We start from the raw sequence: 19854 nt of genomic DNA on the forward strand, positions 1-19854 counted from the left end.
TGAAGTAAATGGGAGCTGCCATGTGCCCACCCCTCCTGTCACTTCTAGGGAACCTAGCAGTGATTCATCTGCATTGTGGTCCAACTACAGTAAGCTGCTAACGCAGAAAAATGCTGCAAGACACCTTGCTAAGACAGGTTGCACCTGGCATTTGGTACACAGGTTAATACCAGGTGCAACCAAGCTGGGATCCCTTTGAGACTGGCGGCCAGACCCAGTTTACTGTCAGGTTGCTAATGTCACCACAGACGGGTCAAGAGCTGGACTATTATGTGGACACATATTGCTAGTTCGGTACTTGTGTAATATCAGGGCGCCCGATTTTTTCATTGTATTGCATCGCATGCAATATAGTGGCATACAATTCATGCCAGTGGCGTAAGTTCATCCTAGTTACCCGGAGGCAAGATGTATGTTGGTGCTTGGTGCCCCCCCCCCCCCCACACACACACACACACACACACACACACACACACACACACACACGTACGTGTACACAAACAACCTTTTATAAGATCTGTTTATGTCTGTTATGAATTATACATCTATATAGAGAGAGAACATATAGAGAACATATATATATTTCAGAACTCTGCCACGGAAGCAATATTGTTGGCTTTCAATTAATGGATTTAAACTTGCATGGCAGAAGAGGTGCCCCCCTTCGAGTTGCAGGAGCCTGGCGGCAGAGGACTCCATTGTCTCCCAGAGTTCTGTTTCTGATTCATGCGATGTGATTTTTTATTGTAAAGACCCCCACTATCCAACTACGCATGGAGTTGATTTTATATAGTGTGGCGAGCGCAGCGAGCGCCGCAGAATACATGTAAAGTAATATGCGTCAGCTCGCCTCGCTGCGCTCGCCACACTATATAAAATCAGCTCCATGCGTAGTTGGATAGTATGAAGTACAGGGTATGAAATCACCCATGGGTGACTATACAAATACAAATTGGGTCTTTACAATGAAAAAAAATTGCATCGCATCGCATGCCTTAAGTAGTGGCATGCGATGAAAAAAAATAAAATAAAATCGGGCGCCCAGAAAGTACACAAGTACCGTTAGTTCTATAGAAATATGAACAAAACAATCAATAGGGTAAGGTCCGACCCAATTTAAAAACACATGCTATCATTGAGTTGTTGGGGGTATCATCTTTAATGATACCAATTTCAGACAGAAATGTCTGAAAATCACAGCTTTTACATGGCATTTTCATTGCCGGTCCCAACCTGACTCCACACAAAAAAAGCAAAATTACCAGGTTATTTGCTGAACACCAGGTATTTATTCTGTGTGAAAGGGTCAACCAGAGTTGAAAAATCCCAGGTCCTCGACCCTGGTAAAAAAAGATTTACGACCTGGGTTGACCCTTTCACACAGAAATAAAAAAGGGACCCGTGTTAAATGGCAAATTACCAGGTAGAACTGCTTAACCCGGTAATTTGGATTTCTGTGTGAAAGGGGTATAACAAAAGATATGATTTGTACAGAGATTTAACGTTTATAGATTTTGCAAAGAAACCTATCCTGAGGTCACAAAAAACATTGTGGTTACCTATCTACTGGGATCTTTTGTAGAGTTCTGAGACACTGTGGAAGCAAGCTGGCATGAATCCCAAATAAGCTTTTGCCAGCTGTAACAAATTTGGCTTCTTAGGCTTGAAACCACGGGAGGGAGCTGGTGCTGACTGATTATATCAGCCTACGCGTTTCCTCCAGCATATCCTAGGCTTCAATGGGCTAGACCATTGTGCGTGTAGACAAATATTTAAAATGAGCCAACCTCGCATGTTCTAACAAACTTGTATGCATCTGAAAGGCAGATATTACAAATGCATTTTATTGTGCCATATAGGAAGAAAAGAAAATGGTCTTCAGATACAGAAACACTACATGCAAATAACAGCATCAAAAGCACTAAATGTGTTTTCTTAACTGCAAGCAAAATGCAAACCACAAAGTATTCACCAGATTCTTTTAAAAACTTGGTAGAGCCACTTTAGGATGTTATTGGTCAGAAGTCTATTTAGCTTAGTCTCTATTAACTTTGGACACTTCTATTTGCAATATTGTTCAAATCCCACACAAGATGGAGGTCATTGCCGATTAATTCATTTTGCTTTCTACTTCATGCAAACGTTATAGTTATAGTCCACATCAATAGTGCAGTCCCTAGACCAGTGGTTCCCAATCCTGGTCCTCAAGTACCCCCAACAGTGCACGTTTTCCAGGTCACCCGGCAGGTGCACTCATTCAGGCACATTTGAAAAGATCCACAGGTGGAGCTAATTATAGCACATGTGATTCTGTGTGGAGACCTCCAAAACATACACTGTTGGGGGTACTTGAGGACCAGGGTTGGGAACCACTGCCCTAGACTATTAAAGTAACCTTAGATCATTATGCTACTTCTACAAGGTTTCACAATAGGGATACAGTTTTTGGTATGTGACTTGATAGGCAGAGTTTCACCCAAATGTCCACGCAGCTTAGATTTGAGACTAAACCATTCAATCTTTCTCCAGTAGTTGTATAGGTATCCAATATACTGTAGGCACAGTTTTACAGAAGTTCTAGCATTCATTTCTGTGCACATCCTCATTAACATTACAGGTCATTGAACAGACCTAAAGTTCCATACACAATGGGCGACTATGCCAAGCGTGTATGGACAGCAATGAGTGCGTTCATCGCTGCGGGAAAAGTCGCTCAGTGCATACACACTGAGCGGCTTTTTCCCTGCTCGGTGCCAACAGGGAGGGGGGTTGCATAGCAGAGCGCTGTGAGAACCGGCCTGAAAGCCACTCATCTGCTGGGTTAACCAGCAGATGAGCAGCTTCCCCGGTGATGTTACGGGAGCGCGAAGCAGCGCTCATCGCCGGGCCGTACACGCTCGGCGGCTTTGAGCTGAAAGCCGCTCAAACCTGCTGTTTTGAGCGACTTTCAGCGCAAAGTCGCCCATTGTGTATGGGCCTTAAGTCTGCAATGCAAGACTAAAAGTGCATGCAAAATGGGTGTTTTTGTCCACAAGTATGCACAGCGGTGGAGGGGGGAGAAAAATAAAATCACTGGGTTGAAAATGGCTAAGTTCATATATAGCAGATTAGCAGCGGCAGCCGGCGATTATGTGGGAGCAAACATAAGCGCTCATCGCCAGGCCATACACACTGTGAGGCTTTTAACAGCTCGAACAGGTGAAGTCGCCCAGTGTGTATGGACATTAACTATATCACAAACCTCTTGGTGGTAAGCAGGGGAAGTACTTGGGGGGGGGGGGGGGGTTGTCAAGCCACAGAAACGCTCCCCTCTGCCAGTTATCGCCCACTGCCAGTAGCGCCCCTCCACCTGCTATACCAATTATTTCCCCCCTGGACAATGAACATGTAATCCCCTGTTAACAAGAATGTAGGTAAACTGATTTTACGTTGCAAAATATGTAATAAATAAATTTGTCGTGTATGGTCCATATTTTTAGTGTGTGAACCAATTCCTTTTCTGGCACAGGGCACCACTAGGTCTAGGTACAGAGAAATATGTGGTTTAAGGTGCGCTTGCTAACAGCGGATGTTTACCAGGTCTAGTTACAGCACTGCTGCTATTTGGCACATTAGGTGTATAAGAGGCACTACTACTAAGGGCATTATACACCACTTTATTTCAGTATGCAATTTTGGCACCCCCTGTCTCTTTGCAAAGTAAGGGAGGACACAAATTTATTTTGGAGGGGGGTTCGGTTTAACTTTTGAGAGCCAAGTGAATTTTTATTCATCGCAATGACCGGTAAATTTTACCTTCTATAGGAAATGTAATAATTTGTCATTTTCATTTATATAAAAAGTGTTGGCACTTAAAGGGTTAAGCACTAGTGGGGCAGACTTTGTGTTAGGCTATGTGGAGAGGAAGAGTTTGTGGGAAGGCTGCAGGGAGAGAGGGTTAAGGTCCATACAAACTGGGTGACTATGCCCAGCGTGTATTAACAGCGATGATGTCAATCACCGCTGCAGGGAAAGCCGCTCAGTGAATACACACTGAGCGGCTTTCCCCCTGACCGGCACCGACGGTATTACCAGCAGATGAGCTGCTTTCCCGGCGATGATACGGGAGCATGCAGCAGAGCTCATCGCTGGGGCATACACACTGGGTGGCTTTGAGCTGAAAGCCACTCAAAAAGGCTGTTTTGAGCGACTTTCAGCTCAGTCGCCCAGTATGTATGGGCCTTTAGGCACTAGTGTCAGCAGAGTTGTGTTAGTTGAGGGAAGGAGTTTATGGGTAGGCTGCGGGGAGAGAGGGTTAGGCACTAGTGGGAAGGATTAAAGTTAGAATTTTGCAAAGGAGGGTGAGGAGAGTAGGGTTAGGTAACTGAGCTCCTGTTAGGGTCAGCCATCAGGAGCAGGTAAGTCACAGCTGGGCTGTCAGGAATATGTCAACATTCTAACATGTTGATATTTCATTAGTATTTACATGATTAATATAGACAGGGTCAGTGTTGAAATTAACATAATATAGACATTACAATCGCAGCCATATCAAATTTAAGTAATATCAAAGTAAAAAAGAATGGGCTTACTTTGCCCCATTGCGTTATCTTTACGATGCCACAAGTTTTTTTTTTGTTTTTTTTTTAAACTCTTTATTTAGATTTGTAGAGCTGAGTGAACATTTTGCAAGGTAGTACAGTGATAGCTATACGCAGATAGCTCAGACATTTTGAAACAACAATTGTACGGACATAGAAGACAAAGAAAAGGGGGGGAGGAGAAGCGGGGTAGGGGGGGGGGGGGTCGGTTCGTGTATGTGGGCAGTAAGTGGGTTATGATGGATTTGTGGGTGCCAGAGAGCACGAGAGCATGAAGAGGAGTAAAATACAAATAGGACTGAGGGTTACATCTGAGGAGGCATACAGACATTATAATAACCATATCCCAGGAACCTAGCGGCCAGAGGAGGATCCGAGGGTAGGGCATCGAGAGGGCACCGACAGTTCTCATGTGGGCTGCTATACACGGTTAGTGGCAGGATGGTTTGCTAGAAGCCAAGGATTCCAGATTAGGGCGAATTTATGGGGGCAGTCGTGGAGGTAATAGCTGATCTTTTCCATATTTGCTATATATCCAATATAGTTACTTAGTGCCTGTAGGGTAGGGGGAGCGGGTGACTTCCAGTTTTTTGCTATAAGTGATTTTGCAGCGGCTAGGACATGGGAGAGCAGTTTATTCATGTGGGGGGTCTAGGTTCTGGAAGGGACGGGCTAGTAAAAAGGACCATGGATCTAGGGTAATTGTAGTGCTCGAAAGGGACCCCAACAGGTCTTGAACCTGGGACCAAAAGGTGACTATGACAGGGCAGGTCCACCAGATATGGTGGAGAGTTCCCCTTCTCCCACAGCCCCGCCAACAGACCGGTGTGGTCGAGGGAAAGATTTTGGACAATCTGTCAGGAGTATAATACCACCTATAGTACAGTTTATAGGAGGTTTCTTTTATGCGTGTGGATATTGAGCTTTTGGCAATTCCCTCTCTCACCTCGCTCCAGCACAGAGCGTCCGGGGGGGGGGGCCTAGGTCCCTCTCCCACTCCAGCTCATGGCGGGTCCGCTTGGGAGCTGTGGCTTCTATCATGATAGAGTATATTCGAGAGATCATCCCCCTGCCTATTGGATTCACGATACATTCTCGCTCAAATAGGGTAGGAGCTGCAATTGGTCTGGAGTGGAAAATTGAATTAACAAAGTGGCGGATCTGAAAATACTCGTAAAAGAGGGGTGACAGTGTAGGGTATTTAGTTTTAAGGTCATCTAGAGAGACCAGTGAATTCTTAACGTAGAGGTCTGCTATCAATCTGATACCCACTTTTGACCACGAATTAAAGTGGTTAGGTGCACATCCCGGTGGGAACTCTGGGTTGTCCCAGAGGGGGGTGATGTGGGAGGGGGAGGAAGAGAGGCTAAATTTGGGGGAGGCGCGATGCCACAAGTTTTTAACTTTTTGCCATTTGGTCTTGAGTTGCCTTTGCCATCAGTAACCTACTGTTAGACTTGTGGTGGTGACTAACCAACTGCTACTAGACTGAGAACCAACACTGTACTAGTTATAAGAGGGGTCCCTGACAGATGGAACATTGTACTAGGCGTTTTGTGTAGCTGCTTCAGCATCTCTTTAAGGCTGGCACTTCCTGGCAACTAATGCTGGGCAAGAACTGCTGGATAGTATGCAGAGTATTTACTCCAGACACTTGGGTCAACACAGGACAGCCAGATAAGTTTTTAGGTTTTATTTGTAGGATACAGTCTACAGCAGTGGTTTCCCAAGCTTTTTTTTTTTTTTTTTTTTTTTTTTTAACTGTACCTTGGAGTATCAGGATTCATTGAGATAAAATAAAGTTGAGTAAAATTTATTTATATCTAACCCTTGAGGTTAATTATGTTGTAAAGGACAGGATTCACTTCTGTTTGTCCACATTTTGTCCATTACATTGGCCATAAATTATTTTCATTGGTCATGGACCACCAATCCAGGGCACCGCTTCAAGTGCTTCAAGACACCCCAGAATGCCATAGCACACAGTTTGGGAGCCACTGGGCTACATGCTATAGCAAGTATTAGGCATCAGGTAGAACCTTGCAAGCAGGATTAGGTTTATTTCTCAGTAATCTGTGTAAGAGTCCTTACAAAGCTTGCTGTCCACCATTTTGTCATACTGGCAATTATCCATAACAAAATGAAATACCTTTAAAATTAGGCTCTACAAATTGTACACACACTGACAGCGGAATGTCCCTTTAATTAATGCATCATTCCTGTATTTTTGTAGAGTTTCAAAACGGATGTCGGCTTAGTCCCCCTTTAGCGCTGGCCTGGAATATATCTTTAAATCTCCAAATTGACCCGGGAGACCTGCTCCAGATGATGGGCAGAGATATCTCAGGACATCAAACCCCTGGCCACTGCTGATGGAGAGCACAGGGGCTCAGTGTAGAGCTGCACGTCCAAACAAGCTAACAATATTCAACAGCACGTACGGTGTAATGGTTAGCAGTGAGTTCATGGGTTCAATTCCCACCATGGCCTTATCTGTGGGGAGTTCGTATATTCTCCCCATGCTTGCGTAGGTTTCCTCTCAGAAACCAAAAATATACTGGTAGGTTAATTGGAATGTACATGTGTCAGGAACTGATGTGAATATGCTCTGTAAAGCGCTGTGATATATGTGTGCGCTTAATAATGTCAGATCGGTTACACATAAATGGCCATATACAGTTACATGCAACTGAAACAATGCCAATCCCGATCAACCTCTGCATCAATACAGGCATTTCATGTCATTCTGTGTAACTAGTAAATCCAGTCAAATGCTAATTTACTGAGTATTCAGTCATAGAATAGTTGAACAATTTGAGCTTTCCTTTTTGGTCATACTTGCATCCATGTGTGGTTTAATCTGAACAAGGTACTGCTGCTGGGCAGTTAGGCCAATTCCCTTTTTATGGACACCTTTTGGACAAATTCTCTATGTAACCAGAAACCTATTTTCTGCTATAAATTGTTGGTCACAAATCAAACTTCTTAAAAAAATAAAAAACACCAACACACAACAGGTTTGTACAATACTACACAAAAAGAGAAATGAATATTATTCAAACTCCCACCGCTATTCCCGACTGGAGAAATAGCTGCGGGGCCCTATTCAATGCTGTCTATCCCGACAGCATTGAACAGAGACCTGGGCAGAACGTGCCCGACTTTAGAAGCAGTCGTGCCAGTTCTACCGATAACGGCCATGGATTGTCGAGCTTCCGGCCGCAGCTGGACAATCCACAGGCACATATCATGGCCACGCCCCCTTTTCGGCATTCGGCAGGCGGGACATTGAATCTCACCTGTGGATTACCAGACGAGCCGGCCGAGAATAGGACAGTGTCACGGATGTCGGGCCCAGGATTGAATATCCCCCTTAAGAGTGTTCTGGCTAACAGCTCAATGTCTGATGAAGTAGTCCCATTCTTCTAAGTCAGTCCCTAACCATAACATAAAAACAGTCAGATCCAGATAAATCTTTTGAAAGTAATTGCAGGAGTATATTGCCACAATTTACACATGCCAAATACAACGACTCTCACCAGCAGATCAGAAGCATTTTCTTCATATTCAAGCTGATTTTCGGTTGACTTTACATACCACCTTTTCAATATGAACAATCTTCACAGTTGGAAAACACGCCCATCGGCAAATCCACAAGTTTTATAGTCGAAAATGCGTCCGTTTAACTATTTTCCGCAAATTCAGATTAAACAAGCTAGAATCTTTATTAGCGGAATGCCAGCTGAAAATAGCGGCATTGATAGTGATTTGGCTAGCCAAAAAAACTGGAAAAGATTGCATACCCCCTAAATGGAAATTATGAAAATAGAAACCACAGTATTTTCAAGAAAAAAGTTTTTGCCACGATTCCATGAAAATTACTCTTGCTTTTATGGGTGGCGGTGGTTACGCATCCATTCTAATCTGGAGCTATTGAATTGTTTTGTCATCAGGCACGAGTACTAGAGCCTGGTTGGTTTAGTCATGTAAATGATTGCAGCTTTAAAAATACAGTCTTGCACAGCCTTTAACTCACTGGCTATCAAATTTCAACCAAGATAAAGATTTTAGTAACAATCCTGATTACCCAACTTTAATTTGTAAGTAAAAATAGAAAATATGCTTAATAAACCCTCAGTGGGAATATAAAATTTGTAAAAAAAAAAAAAAAAATAATAAAAAAAAAAAGGCACCATTTCCTTGTTAGCAAGGCTACCATTTATCACACAGGTACAATCTACAGTCTATACATCTCTTCACAGCTTAAAAAATTGAGGGATCTGCAACTTGAAATGCGAGCCATATAGTTGAACTTGGACGACGACTATTATTATAAAGGTTTTATGTGGATACAATTAACAGGTTGAGTATCCCTTATCCAAAATGCTTGGGACCAAGAGAATTTTGGATAACGGATTATTCCGTATTTCAGAATATTTTTATATTTCAATGATGTATCTGCCATTTATGTTGTATAAACACATCAAACACATGAAATACACACAAATATATTTTATTTGTGAATAAAACAAAGTTTCAGAACATGAAACAAGTTTGTCAACAATCTTAGGCACTGAATTTTAATGCCAAGCAATCATTTTCTTGCACATATTTAGTGCCAGTTACATATCATGTCCCCAAGTAGTGCTTTTAGCTATGGCAAAAAAAAAAAAATTTAAACTTTCTGGAATATATGGTTTTCAGGGAAAAGAGAAAAAAAAAAACCTTTACTTCCTATATACAAGGTAAACATCACATATATGATGACTAAAAAATTTTATTTGGCAATTATCACAAATTCACTTGGCACTCAAAGGGTTAACATATTACATTGTTCGGGGGGGGGGGGGGGGGGGATGATTATATGGCACCATTACCTGTTTGATGCTACAGTGATGGCTAACCTTGACACCAGCTGTTGAACTACATATCCCAGCATGCCTTGCATCAGTTTTAGCATGGCCATATAGCAAAATTGTAGCAGAGCATGCTGGGATGTGTAGTTCAAAAGCAGCTGGAGTGTCAAGGTTAGCCATCACTGGTATAGAATATGTCAGCTAGCCTCAGGTCAGTCACCAAGGCATAAGTATATTCGGTACTTCTGTACTTTCACGGCGCCACTAGAAATCGCGGGCATCGCGGCCATTGAATGCACTAAAAATCGGGTGCGACGCGATGCCCGCAATTTCCCATAGGGACCAATGTTAAATTTCTCAATTGACCCGATTTTACTGTTCAATGCTTCAATTGACACGATTTTTCCATAGGAAACAATGTTAAATGGCCCACAGAGGCCAAATAGCCACCCTGAAGTGTGAAATGGCCCCCACAATTGTTAACGCCACCCCACGATCAACGTGAACCCGAAGCGTGGCGAGCGCAGCGAGCCCGCGAGGGGCGGCGGTACGCGTTCTCCGACCTTTTCATACCCCCACTATCCACGTCGGCGTGGAGTTGAGAATAGAATAGTGTGGCGAGCGCAGCGAGCCACCGAGCCCGAAGCATGGCGAGCCCCGCGGATACCTTCACAGGTAAACGCGTCCCTTCGCGGGCTTCACAGGTATCCTCGTCCGCTCGCCACGGTTCGGGCTCGGTGGCTCGCCACACTATTCTATTCTCAACTCCACGCCGACGTGGATAGTGGGGGTATGAAAAGGTCGGAGGACGCGTACCGCTGCGCTCGCCACGCTTCGGGTTCACGTTGATCGTGGGGTGGCGTTAACAATTGTGGGGGCCATTTCACACTTCAGGGTGTCTATTTGGCCTCTGTGGGCCATTTAACATTGATTCCTATGGAAAAATCGTGTCAATTGAGGCATTGAACAGAAAAATCGTGTCAATTGAGAAATTTAACATTGGTCCCTATGGGAAATCGCGGGCATCGCGTTGCACCCGATTTTTTTGTGCATTCAATGCCCGCGATGACCGCGATATCCTATCTGTCCTAATCTAGTGGCGCCGTGAAAGTAAAGAAGTACCGTATATTCAATGACTTTTGCAAGCTGTGACAGCAAGCAGTGCCGACTGCTCGCTGTCACAGTTTGCACGGTCAGTATTCAACTGATGGTTCGTGGCTGATGCAGGGAGCCCACTGCATTTAGCTGCGAGTCCCGCTGTTTTAGCGGCCGCACACGCAGTTTCCACCTTGTTGGGTTTTTGCAGGGATGGAGAAATGCCGTGTGCGGCCGCTAAAACAGCGGGACTCGCAGCTAAATGCAGTGGGCTCCCTGCATCAGCCACGAACCATCTGACAGCGAGGGTTCCGCCCAAACATTGAATAGGGTGAGCACTCGACGCGGGGGATCAACAGCGAGGGTCACTTGTTTTCGGCGATCCCCGCCGTTTAACCCTTTTGCTGGCTGCATTGAATATGGGCCAACATAGAATGTTCTACTATTATTTGCAAAAGAGGTCGGTTTTTCTTAAAGTCTGTCACTTAGAAAAATGTACTTCAATTACGTTGAAATATATTTTCACCTGTTGCTACAGCTATGCAAACAGACTAATGGTTCTTATACCCCTTTCAAATCGCAAACACAGGTTGGAACTTAAATTGCGATCCTAAGTCCAACCAGCTCCAGTGCATTCACATTAAACATGGGTCACCCATTTTACCGAGGACAAATTAGGTTGAACCCTTCTTATAACCCGTGTCGAATTGCCAGGCTGCTCAAACCTGGTTAAGAGGTTTGGTGATTTCATTCTACACCTTCACCAGGCTCGTTATGTTAGCAACCTGGCAGTATCCCAGGTCCGAGGAACAATATGAAAAAGGGCCGTTAGTGGGGTTTATTTATTTTTGCAAACTTAAGTCAGTTGATATGGCCTTCCTCGCACGCAAGAAACGCCACTTTTTTATATATTTAAAAAGAATGACCGATTTCTACAAACCAAATTTGATTTTGTAATGCTTTGTTACTTTATTCTGCTTCATAATTTTACATCAACTGGTAAGATACTATAACAATGTCAGTTAACTTCCCACGCAGAATTGTTTTGCTTTTAACATTTTTGGTTTACTACTTAATTGTCCTTTACTGTAAAAAATACAAATATATAAGGGGGGGGGGTTTCAATTGTTTTGGTGGGCACTGTTAATTAATGGGTGTCTGGCTGGGCAATCAAATTGTTCCGGGACACCCAATTTATTATCAAGCTTGTCACACCAAAATAGACCAGGCTTAGTCACATACAACATTAAACTACAGTGCTGATTAGTGTGCCCAAACTACCATTTGTGTACCCAAACCATAAATCACTGCGGGAGTAGAAATGTGTACATCACTCATGCCCAAGCAATGCATAAATTAAATTGCTGCACAGCTGCAAGCAAAATAACAAAAGTGACCCATGTGTTGCTTACTATTTTTTTATTAAATAGATAAGTCACAAGTAAATTTAATAATACAGTATCGTTTTGGATATAATGGCAAAAACTATTTGGAACTGGAAAAAAAAAGCCTAGTTAGGTACTTTGACACACACACACACACTATACAATAAAAAGGATAATACTGTTCTTCAATTCTAAATCACAAGTATACACCACAACAGGGGTGGCCAACCGGTCAGAGGTAAAGAGCCAAAAAATATCTGTAGTCAAGCTAAAGAGCCACCAACATGCGCGCGGCGAAGGCATGCCTGCCAAAAAAAGGGGCATGGTCTATTTGGACCCCTTGGGTGGGTGTGATACACATATGCCTCCAATAGTGCAGTGCCATATATACATATGCCCCCAATAGTGAAAGATACACATATGCTCCCACGATGCCAGAAAGCTGGTATGCCCCCACAGTGCCACAAACTGCTATGCCCCCACAGTGCCACAAACTGCTATGCCCCCACAGTGCCAAAAACTGCTATGCCCCCACAGTGCCAAAAACTGCTATGCCCCCACAGTGCCAAAAACTGCTATGCCCCCACAGTGCTAATTTCCCAGCAGCAGCACTCACCGTTGTTGTTGCTGCTGCTGCCGGGCGGGGAGAGGACAGTTTGGCATCTCCCTGCAGTCCTATAATGTCGCTGAGGGGAGGAGAGCACAGCACACCACGGGTCTCCTTCCCCCCTCACTGTGACTGGGCCGTCCACCAATCAAAGCTCGCAGGCCGGCTCCTGATTGGCTGCCGGCCCGCGAGTTCTGCTTGGCGGACGGCCTAGTCACAAGGATGCACAGTGAGGGGTAGGAGAGATGAGCGATGCTCACTCTCCTCCCCTCAGAGGGAGAAGGGAACCAGCAGCGGGTAATGGAGAGATGGGGGACTGGGATGGACGGTGGGCAGCTGAGTGGGAGCAGGAGCCACACTTTAACAGGGGGAGAGCCGCATGTGGCTCAAGAGCCTCAGGTTGGCCACCCCTGCACCACAACATCAAAGCATCTAAATAACTGATTACAGCAACAGAAAGTCATTGAACATTGCATGAAATTAGAGAGAGTGGTTTCATTAGCATGTATCAAATTGAATAGAAGATCCCAGTGGTGTACAGTTATTAGAGATTGCCTGCCTTTGACTGTCACAGTGTCAGCAAGCTTAAAGGCCCCCTTACATTAGGTTGACTTGTCCCAAGGATAACTCGGCCTGATATCCGCTGAGCTCCCCTGAATCCCAACCCACCGGAATCTGGTAAAATCAGGCCCAAATCGCATAGTGTACTTAACAAAAGTCAGACAATACAAAATACTTTAACACTCCAAACATAATTGTTACTAAAGGCCCCCCATACATTAGTCCGACTTGTCCTAGGGAGAAGTCTGACCTGATTTCCCCTGTAGCTCCCCAGGAGGGAGACACACGATTAAGCACTTGATGTGCCAAGTTTTGCATATGATAAATCGCATGGATTTATCATATGCAGTCCCCGGGTAGCTGCAGGAGGAGGGAGCCTTGAGACTGGCAGGGTGGAGAGGAGCTGTTGTGGAGAGCCAGGCAGGGAAGGAAGCCATGCAGGGGACGGCAGCAGGCGGGGGATGCTGGCTAAGAGAGCTGAGTGGAGGGAACAGGGGGAGGCGGCATAGGGAGCCGGGCAGGCGAGGAAGCAGATGAATAGGGAGCCAATCAATGGCTTCCCCTTCATCTGTATGGGCTTTTTTTTTTTCAAGTGCTCTGCTCCTCCCGCCACTGCCCGGCAGCCAGAGTCTTCTCCTGCCTGACGCCCTGCTCCCGCTGGCACTGAGTCTGAGGGCAACAGCTTCCTCGCCTGCCCTGCTCCCTCCGCCCGGCATCCCCCGCACGGCTCCGGGCTGCACATAAGATTTAGCAAATCTTACCATCCAACCTCCCGACTCCGATCCGGTCTGACGGGACCGCGCATTGGGTCGGAGGGGATGTCTTCAAGTGCAATTTGGGCCGATTTAACAGCCTGATTCATCCGAACTGCATAGTGCATGGGGGCCCTAACTGTTATATATTGATTTAAGGAAAAAAAAAAAGGGGGGGGGGGGTGTCTCATTTGTGGTTGCTTACCATACTAAAATCCAGGAGGTCACTTAACTCCTTGTCTGTGCCTACGGCTGCCATTCTCTGTTGCGGATTCATACTCATCCAGTTTTACAAATAGTCTAACCTAAGATGAAAAAAATAAATTATTAAAAATATATATATATATGCAAATAATCATAAAAACATATGAATATGATCCTTATTATAAAAGAATTGAAAAGAGTTACATATATAAACTAAAGAAAATAACTCAGATAAAATATATCCTTTACTAGAAAGCATGCTCGAAGCAAATGTTTTGAAAGCTAGTCTGCTACCTTGTGATTGGCTCTGTATTTGTGCATGTGTGAGAAAGATATATACAATGAGTCACCAGGAACAATCTTAACTGTAACCATACCACAAACTGGGAATGCACCACTTAACATGCAAAATCTGTGTTCCATAAAATGTGACAGCAACAGAGGGGGAGCTATTCTGCCCAAATGGCTCACCCACTATCCCCACCTACAGGTGACCCACTTCAAAAGAGAACACAAAAAAATACAATTTCAGGATGTGGGGGAGGGTAGCACAGAAACATTTCAAAGTTCTGTTCTACTTCCCACATCTGCTAAATTTATTCAAACTCGCTCTCCCTCAACAAACCCAATCCCACATATACTGTTTCCCCCAGTAGTGTACTCAGCCACCCTTAAAGCCCTTATTTTGTCTACCTTTTACTCTAGCCAGTTTTCAAAAAGAAGAAGAAAAAAAAAAAAAGTATATTAATCCTGATGCATTCAGTGTCTTAAGTAACAATACACAGGGATCCTTAATTAAAAATTCTTAAATAAAGGATGCATAATTAATTCAGTTCCAACGATATCACACTTTAGTGTTTTCCCTCCTCCAGACACCCGAGCGAGCCCTCTGTTCAATAGCTTCTGGTGACATACGCGCTATTTCTGCTCAATAGCCCCGGGTGTGAGGAGCTACAATATGTGAAAAGTCACCCATTTAAACAGGACTTTCATATTGTTCCCATTCATTTGGTCAGGTTACCCCAACCATAGCATCCATGATAAATTAGAAGGAAGATTGGGCGCAACATAACAATTGAATACTGTCCTATAGTAAATTTTACCAATGAGAAAAATCAGAGTTGATTACTCCAACTGTGGGGTAAGTTTACTATAATGCAAGTTCTATTAAAGATGGGATGCTGCCCATACGCTACCAGATTCTACTTATTTAGAACCTTTTTTTTAGCACCAAAAGCAAGCTATCATTTAGGTAAATAAATGGAGGAGCAGCTGTCATTTCAAAATATAAACGGTTGTGAATGAATGTACTTTATTAGGTTTGCCCTTTTTCCCCATGGAGAAGCAAAGTAGATGAAAAAGTATATGAAAAAAAAAAGTGCACCCAAATTTCTAGTTCTAAATTGTGTCCCTTCTTATTTTAAAATTCTAGTACTGCTATGTTCCCCCAATTCTGAACCCCAAGATGTCCAGGACTATATAAAGAGACAACTGGTGGCACAAGATACGAATAAATAAACCTCCTCCTTATAAAATCAACAAACTGATTAAAATTATCAAAATAAATATAGTGTAAGAAATTGCACAGGAGCACTGTAGATATTGCAATACCAACATTTATAAAATAATACATAACTTGATGGACTCTACACTAAAGATGCTTTAAACAAGTAATATCCACGTTTTTCACTGCATGATTTTGTGAATTTCATATTCATCTGAGAATGTTACCAATATGGTCCATATTTGAGTCCTTAAAAAAAGCATATTGTATCATACGGTGTAAATTATCAAGGATAAAACACTTTTGTAGATCATTAAGCCATAAACACTTTAAGGGGAATTCAATTACCTGGCATAAATTACACAGGTGAAAATAGGAGGTGGCCTCAGGCTTTAACATTACACTTCAGAATTCCCCTATCAGCCTTGTTAAAGTACCATCTTTATCGTCGTTAACACTGTTAGCGAGTGTAACACAGAAAAACCGTGAAAAGTTTGCAGATTTTTACGTTAATTTGGTGACATCAACCCGTGTTATCAGTGATTTTTGTTTGTGTCAGCTCTACCCTCCACCCTGATGACTGCCAATTGAATAGCACTGGGGGGTCAATTAGCCCACAGTTATCTACAGCGGATAATTGAATTTCCCTCATTTTTTTGTTAATCAGATCTAAAATGTATCTTGCCAAAAGAGTTTTGGTGTCATACCATTGTAATAATTTAGAAGATTTGTGGCATAAGGTCTTGCCTCAATGGGAGATCGTTTTGGTGATGCTAATAACTTGGATTCTTCTGTAACTTTAAAATAGATTTAGAATAAACTACATCTACTAAACAAAATCTGAAAAAAAAAAAAAGTGTGTACAGATGTGCAATTACATGTAACCAATGTGCCACCAGTATTGCATTGTATAGATGTGCAAGGGGAAATTTGCCTGTTAGCACACAAAAAATAAAATATATATTATATATATATATATATATATATATATATATATATATATATATATATATATAAATAAATAATAATAATATATATATAAAATCTATCTATCAGAGACCTACCAGTGCAATAACTTAAAAGGAAGAGCCAACTCAACTTTGCAATAGCTGCTTTAAATGTTAGTGCCTAAATAGTCAATTCATGCTTTTACTATTGCACCATTATGTCTCTTTCTCATACAATAAAGACAACAGGCTATGCATCTTTCTGATGCATAGCCTGTTGTCTTTATTGTATGAGAAAGATTATAAAATAAAAAATGTGCACAAACTGTAACACCTATTTGGACTGTAGGAGCATTCAAAATTTGACAGGATGCAGTCTACTAGTTTGTCTTTAAGATCCAGAGAAATAAGTACTACAGTAGATGGCCATGCAAACCAGCAACTGCTTCCTACAGATCAAATATTTACCTACAAACATAGCTATTTTAGCAGTTTCCGGGAAAATCCAGCAGTGCTTACTTACTGCCAAATGAAAGAGATCTACACTGTACCATTTAAATTAAAAAATCAGAAGGCAGATATTTACAAAATCAAACTAACAGAATAAGAAAATTCTATAAGGCACATAGCTCTAAGTTTAAATTGGTCATCCATTCCTCTCCTTCAAAGTGCTGAACCTTTTGATGTCATCTTTCAATCATCAGTTTGTCCTTGGATAATATTTAAGTGCTGATGCACAAAGACATTCTTAATAAAAGTGCATGTCAATAAAGACAGACCATGAGTGAGCCTGTATTTTACTGCAATGGAGCCATGCTTCAACTGAAAAAAGGCCATTACATACAAACCCATCACATGTAAAGGCAACTACATACCTGTATAGGACTCCTCATTATATATCTATGCATACAATGAATCATATACAGGTATGTGTAAATATATTTCACAGTAGTAGAGAAAAAAAATATATGAGAAGGTCTCCTCTAGAAAAGAAGTTTTATGGTACCAATGTTTGCTTTCAAGGTTACACTTAAGAAAAATACGTGTATCCACCATATGTGGTGAGTAAAGCAACTCACTACAGTATTTTGTGTGCAGGTTAGGCATTGAAACGGACATTTTGTTTGTTGATTTTTCCAAGGATGGTGTATTCGGAGAACACTTGTTAACCGAATATCCTGATGCATCTGCTATATTGAAACAGTTAAGTCCAACGTATAGCCTTTGATGTTTTTTTCCCCTTTCATTTAAAAAACTTTTTAAATCATTCACAGAAGTTTATTTTTTCTCCTCTGCTGAATGCTTAAAGTCTCTCTTCTACCCAGTTAACACATAGCAGATGTTTCTGTAGCTCAGAGAAAGACACCCCCTCCTCTCCACAACCACCACCTCCCTCTCATCCCTCCCCTCCTTCAACAAACTGAGCCTGCCAAACTCACTCAGGAAGAACCAATTCCTTATGGACAAAAGGTTCTCATCCACCATTACACCCCTGCCATGCGTCCCTAGAAAAGCACAACCCACAATACAAAAACATATTTAAGTTTGTGTGTATTAAAACGTATTGCCTTTTACAAATAGGCTATTTAGGAAAAAAGGATTTGTTTGAATAATTAAAAAAAAAAAATGTAAATAATCATAATTAGAACAAAAAATATTTTAAAACATAAATATATGAACTCTGCAAAGGGCTCAAATTGATGAACTGTTACACTCAAAACTTTAAGTTTTTTTTTTTTATAAAAAAAGTTAACACTAATTTTGATAAAGGTTTCTCAACTTCAATCTTACTTTATAAAGTTTATGTTGAAAAATACTCAATTGATGTAAACTGAAAAAAAGACTACATTAGAGAACTGAAGCACAAAAGGTTTAAAGAGACAAAGCAGTAGACATTGTAACATATACAAAAATTGTAAACCTTTTGGGAAATAAACAAATACTGTATAATTGATATCAACATTAAGTAGCTTTTATAGGTTTCATAGACAAAAGAGAATACACAAACAATTTTAATCAATTTACTGAGGCCCAAAGCAGAATAGAAGTAATGTTTATGGTACATTAGCAGTGGTATATCACATACTTCATGAGGCAAAAAGTAACTTAAGAGTACAACAGAAAAATAAAGTATCTAGCAGCATAAAACGGAATCATTAAATGAATTACAGGAGGGACACTTTCTGAAAACAGACATGTACAATAAGGATGGCCTAAAATGTACCTTTATAGATTAGATCTTGTCAGATTAAAAACAAAGCCAGTTTACAAGCAGAGAGAAGATAGATATTCACCTCTTTAGAAAGTCAACATCCAGAAGGATTTCAGGATTTCATGGAGCTTGTAATGAATAATTCAGTCCCCAAGAAGAAGCAGGGAGAGTGTATTTCCAGGAAAAACAAAGGTGCAGAGACGGAGTTGCTAGAAATTCGGGGGTCCCTCCAGTGCCTCCCCCCTCCAGGCTGGACAGATTTTTTTTTATTATTTTTTTTGTGGGGTGCAGATGTCTGTGGTCTTGACTGAGAAACAGCAACTGTAACTAGTTCCAGTGCTACAATGTAACGAGAGAGAGGGAGTGAGAAAGGGGGGAGGGAGGGGAAAAAAAAAAAAAAGGAAGAAATCCACACCTCCCCCTCTCTATAAAGCTCACCCCTCCCCCAACCCCCTTCATTAGACTCCCCTCTATTTCCAGGCCGCTGCTATAAACCCACAGCTCATCTTCGCAGGCCATTCCCTACATCAGTAGCAGAAACAACAACAACATCATCATCATCATCATCCCCTTCTCACGGTGCTTGCCCGGTGTCCCCCACAATACTGCGCTTACATAAAGCCAAACCACGGGGCAGAGCTTATTACCGGCCGCAGCATAAGAAGTATATAGCGCGCACACATACACATTATTACGTGCTTCATACACACTGGCTGACTTTGTCTTTGGCCGCTTTGCCTTACACTCCCCTAAATTATAGAATTCCCCCACCCCAAACTTGTACATCTGTATTATATGCGTTGAAACAATCACCCCAGCAGCAGCGGCGATACTCACTCTTCTTCTACGTCCGCGTATTCCCCCCCCTTCGACCACCCCAAGACACCAGAGGGCGGGAGCTAGGGACTACTTCTCCTCCCGCCTCAAGCGTAGGGATACAAGTAACCTGAATCGCGGAGGTGTCCTACTCACTGTGCGTGTGCGAGAACATAACCGCCCCCTTACAGTTTAATCAAATCCTGAGAGCAGGAAAGAATGACTGACAGCCGAACTGGCTAATCGCAGTGGGCAGCAGATTACGCTTCGTAGCGCTTTTAGTTGTCGTCCACACTACACAAGAGCGCTCTCTGTTGTGAGGCGGGCGGTTCAGG

The 19854-nt window shown here is 42.5% G+C and overlaps 1 protein-coding gene across 1 annotated transcript in view; it reads right to left on the bottom strand.

The window, feature by feature from the left end:
- Window positions 1–19669, bottom strand: part of LOC146064021 (transcription factor E2-alpha-like) — a 158754-nt gene extending 139085 nt beyond the window's left edge. The window contains exons 1-3 of the mRNA XM_083177032.1: window positions 19541–19669; window positions 18786–19042; window positions 14042–14141 (exon numbers count right to left, since the gene is read on the bottom strand). Coding sequence (XP_083033158.1) covers window positions 14042–14119 — 78 coding nt within the window. The 5' untranslated portion in view covers window positions 14120–14141; window positions 18786–19042; window positions 19541–19669. The remainder of the gene's footprint in view (window positions 1–14041; window positions 14142–18785; window positions 19043–19540) is intronic.
- Between the last annotated feature and the right edge of the window lie 185 nt (window positions 19670–19854).

Source organism: Crinia signifera, chromosome 1 (assembly GCF_055691185.1).
Source record: "Crinia signifera chromosome 1, ASM5569118v1, whole genome shotgun sequence".
Lineage (NCBI taxonomy): Eukaryota > Metazoa > Chordata > Amphibia > Anura > Myobatrachidae > Crinia > Crinia signifera.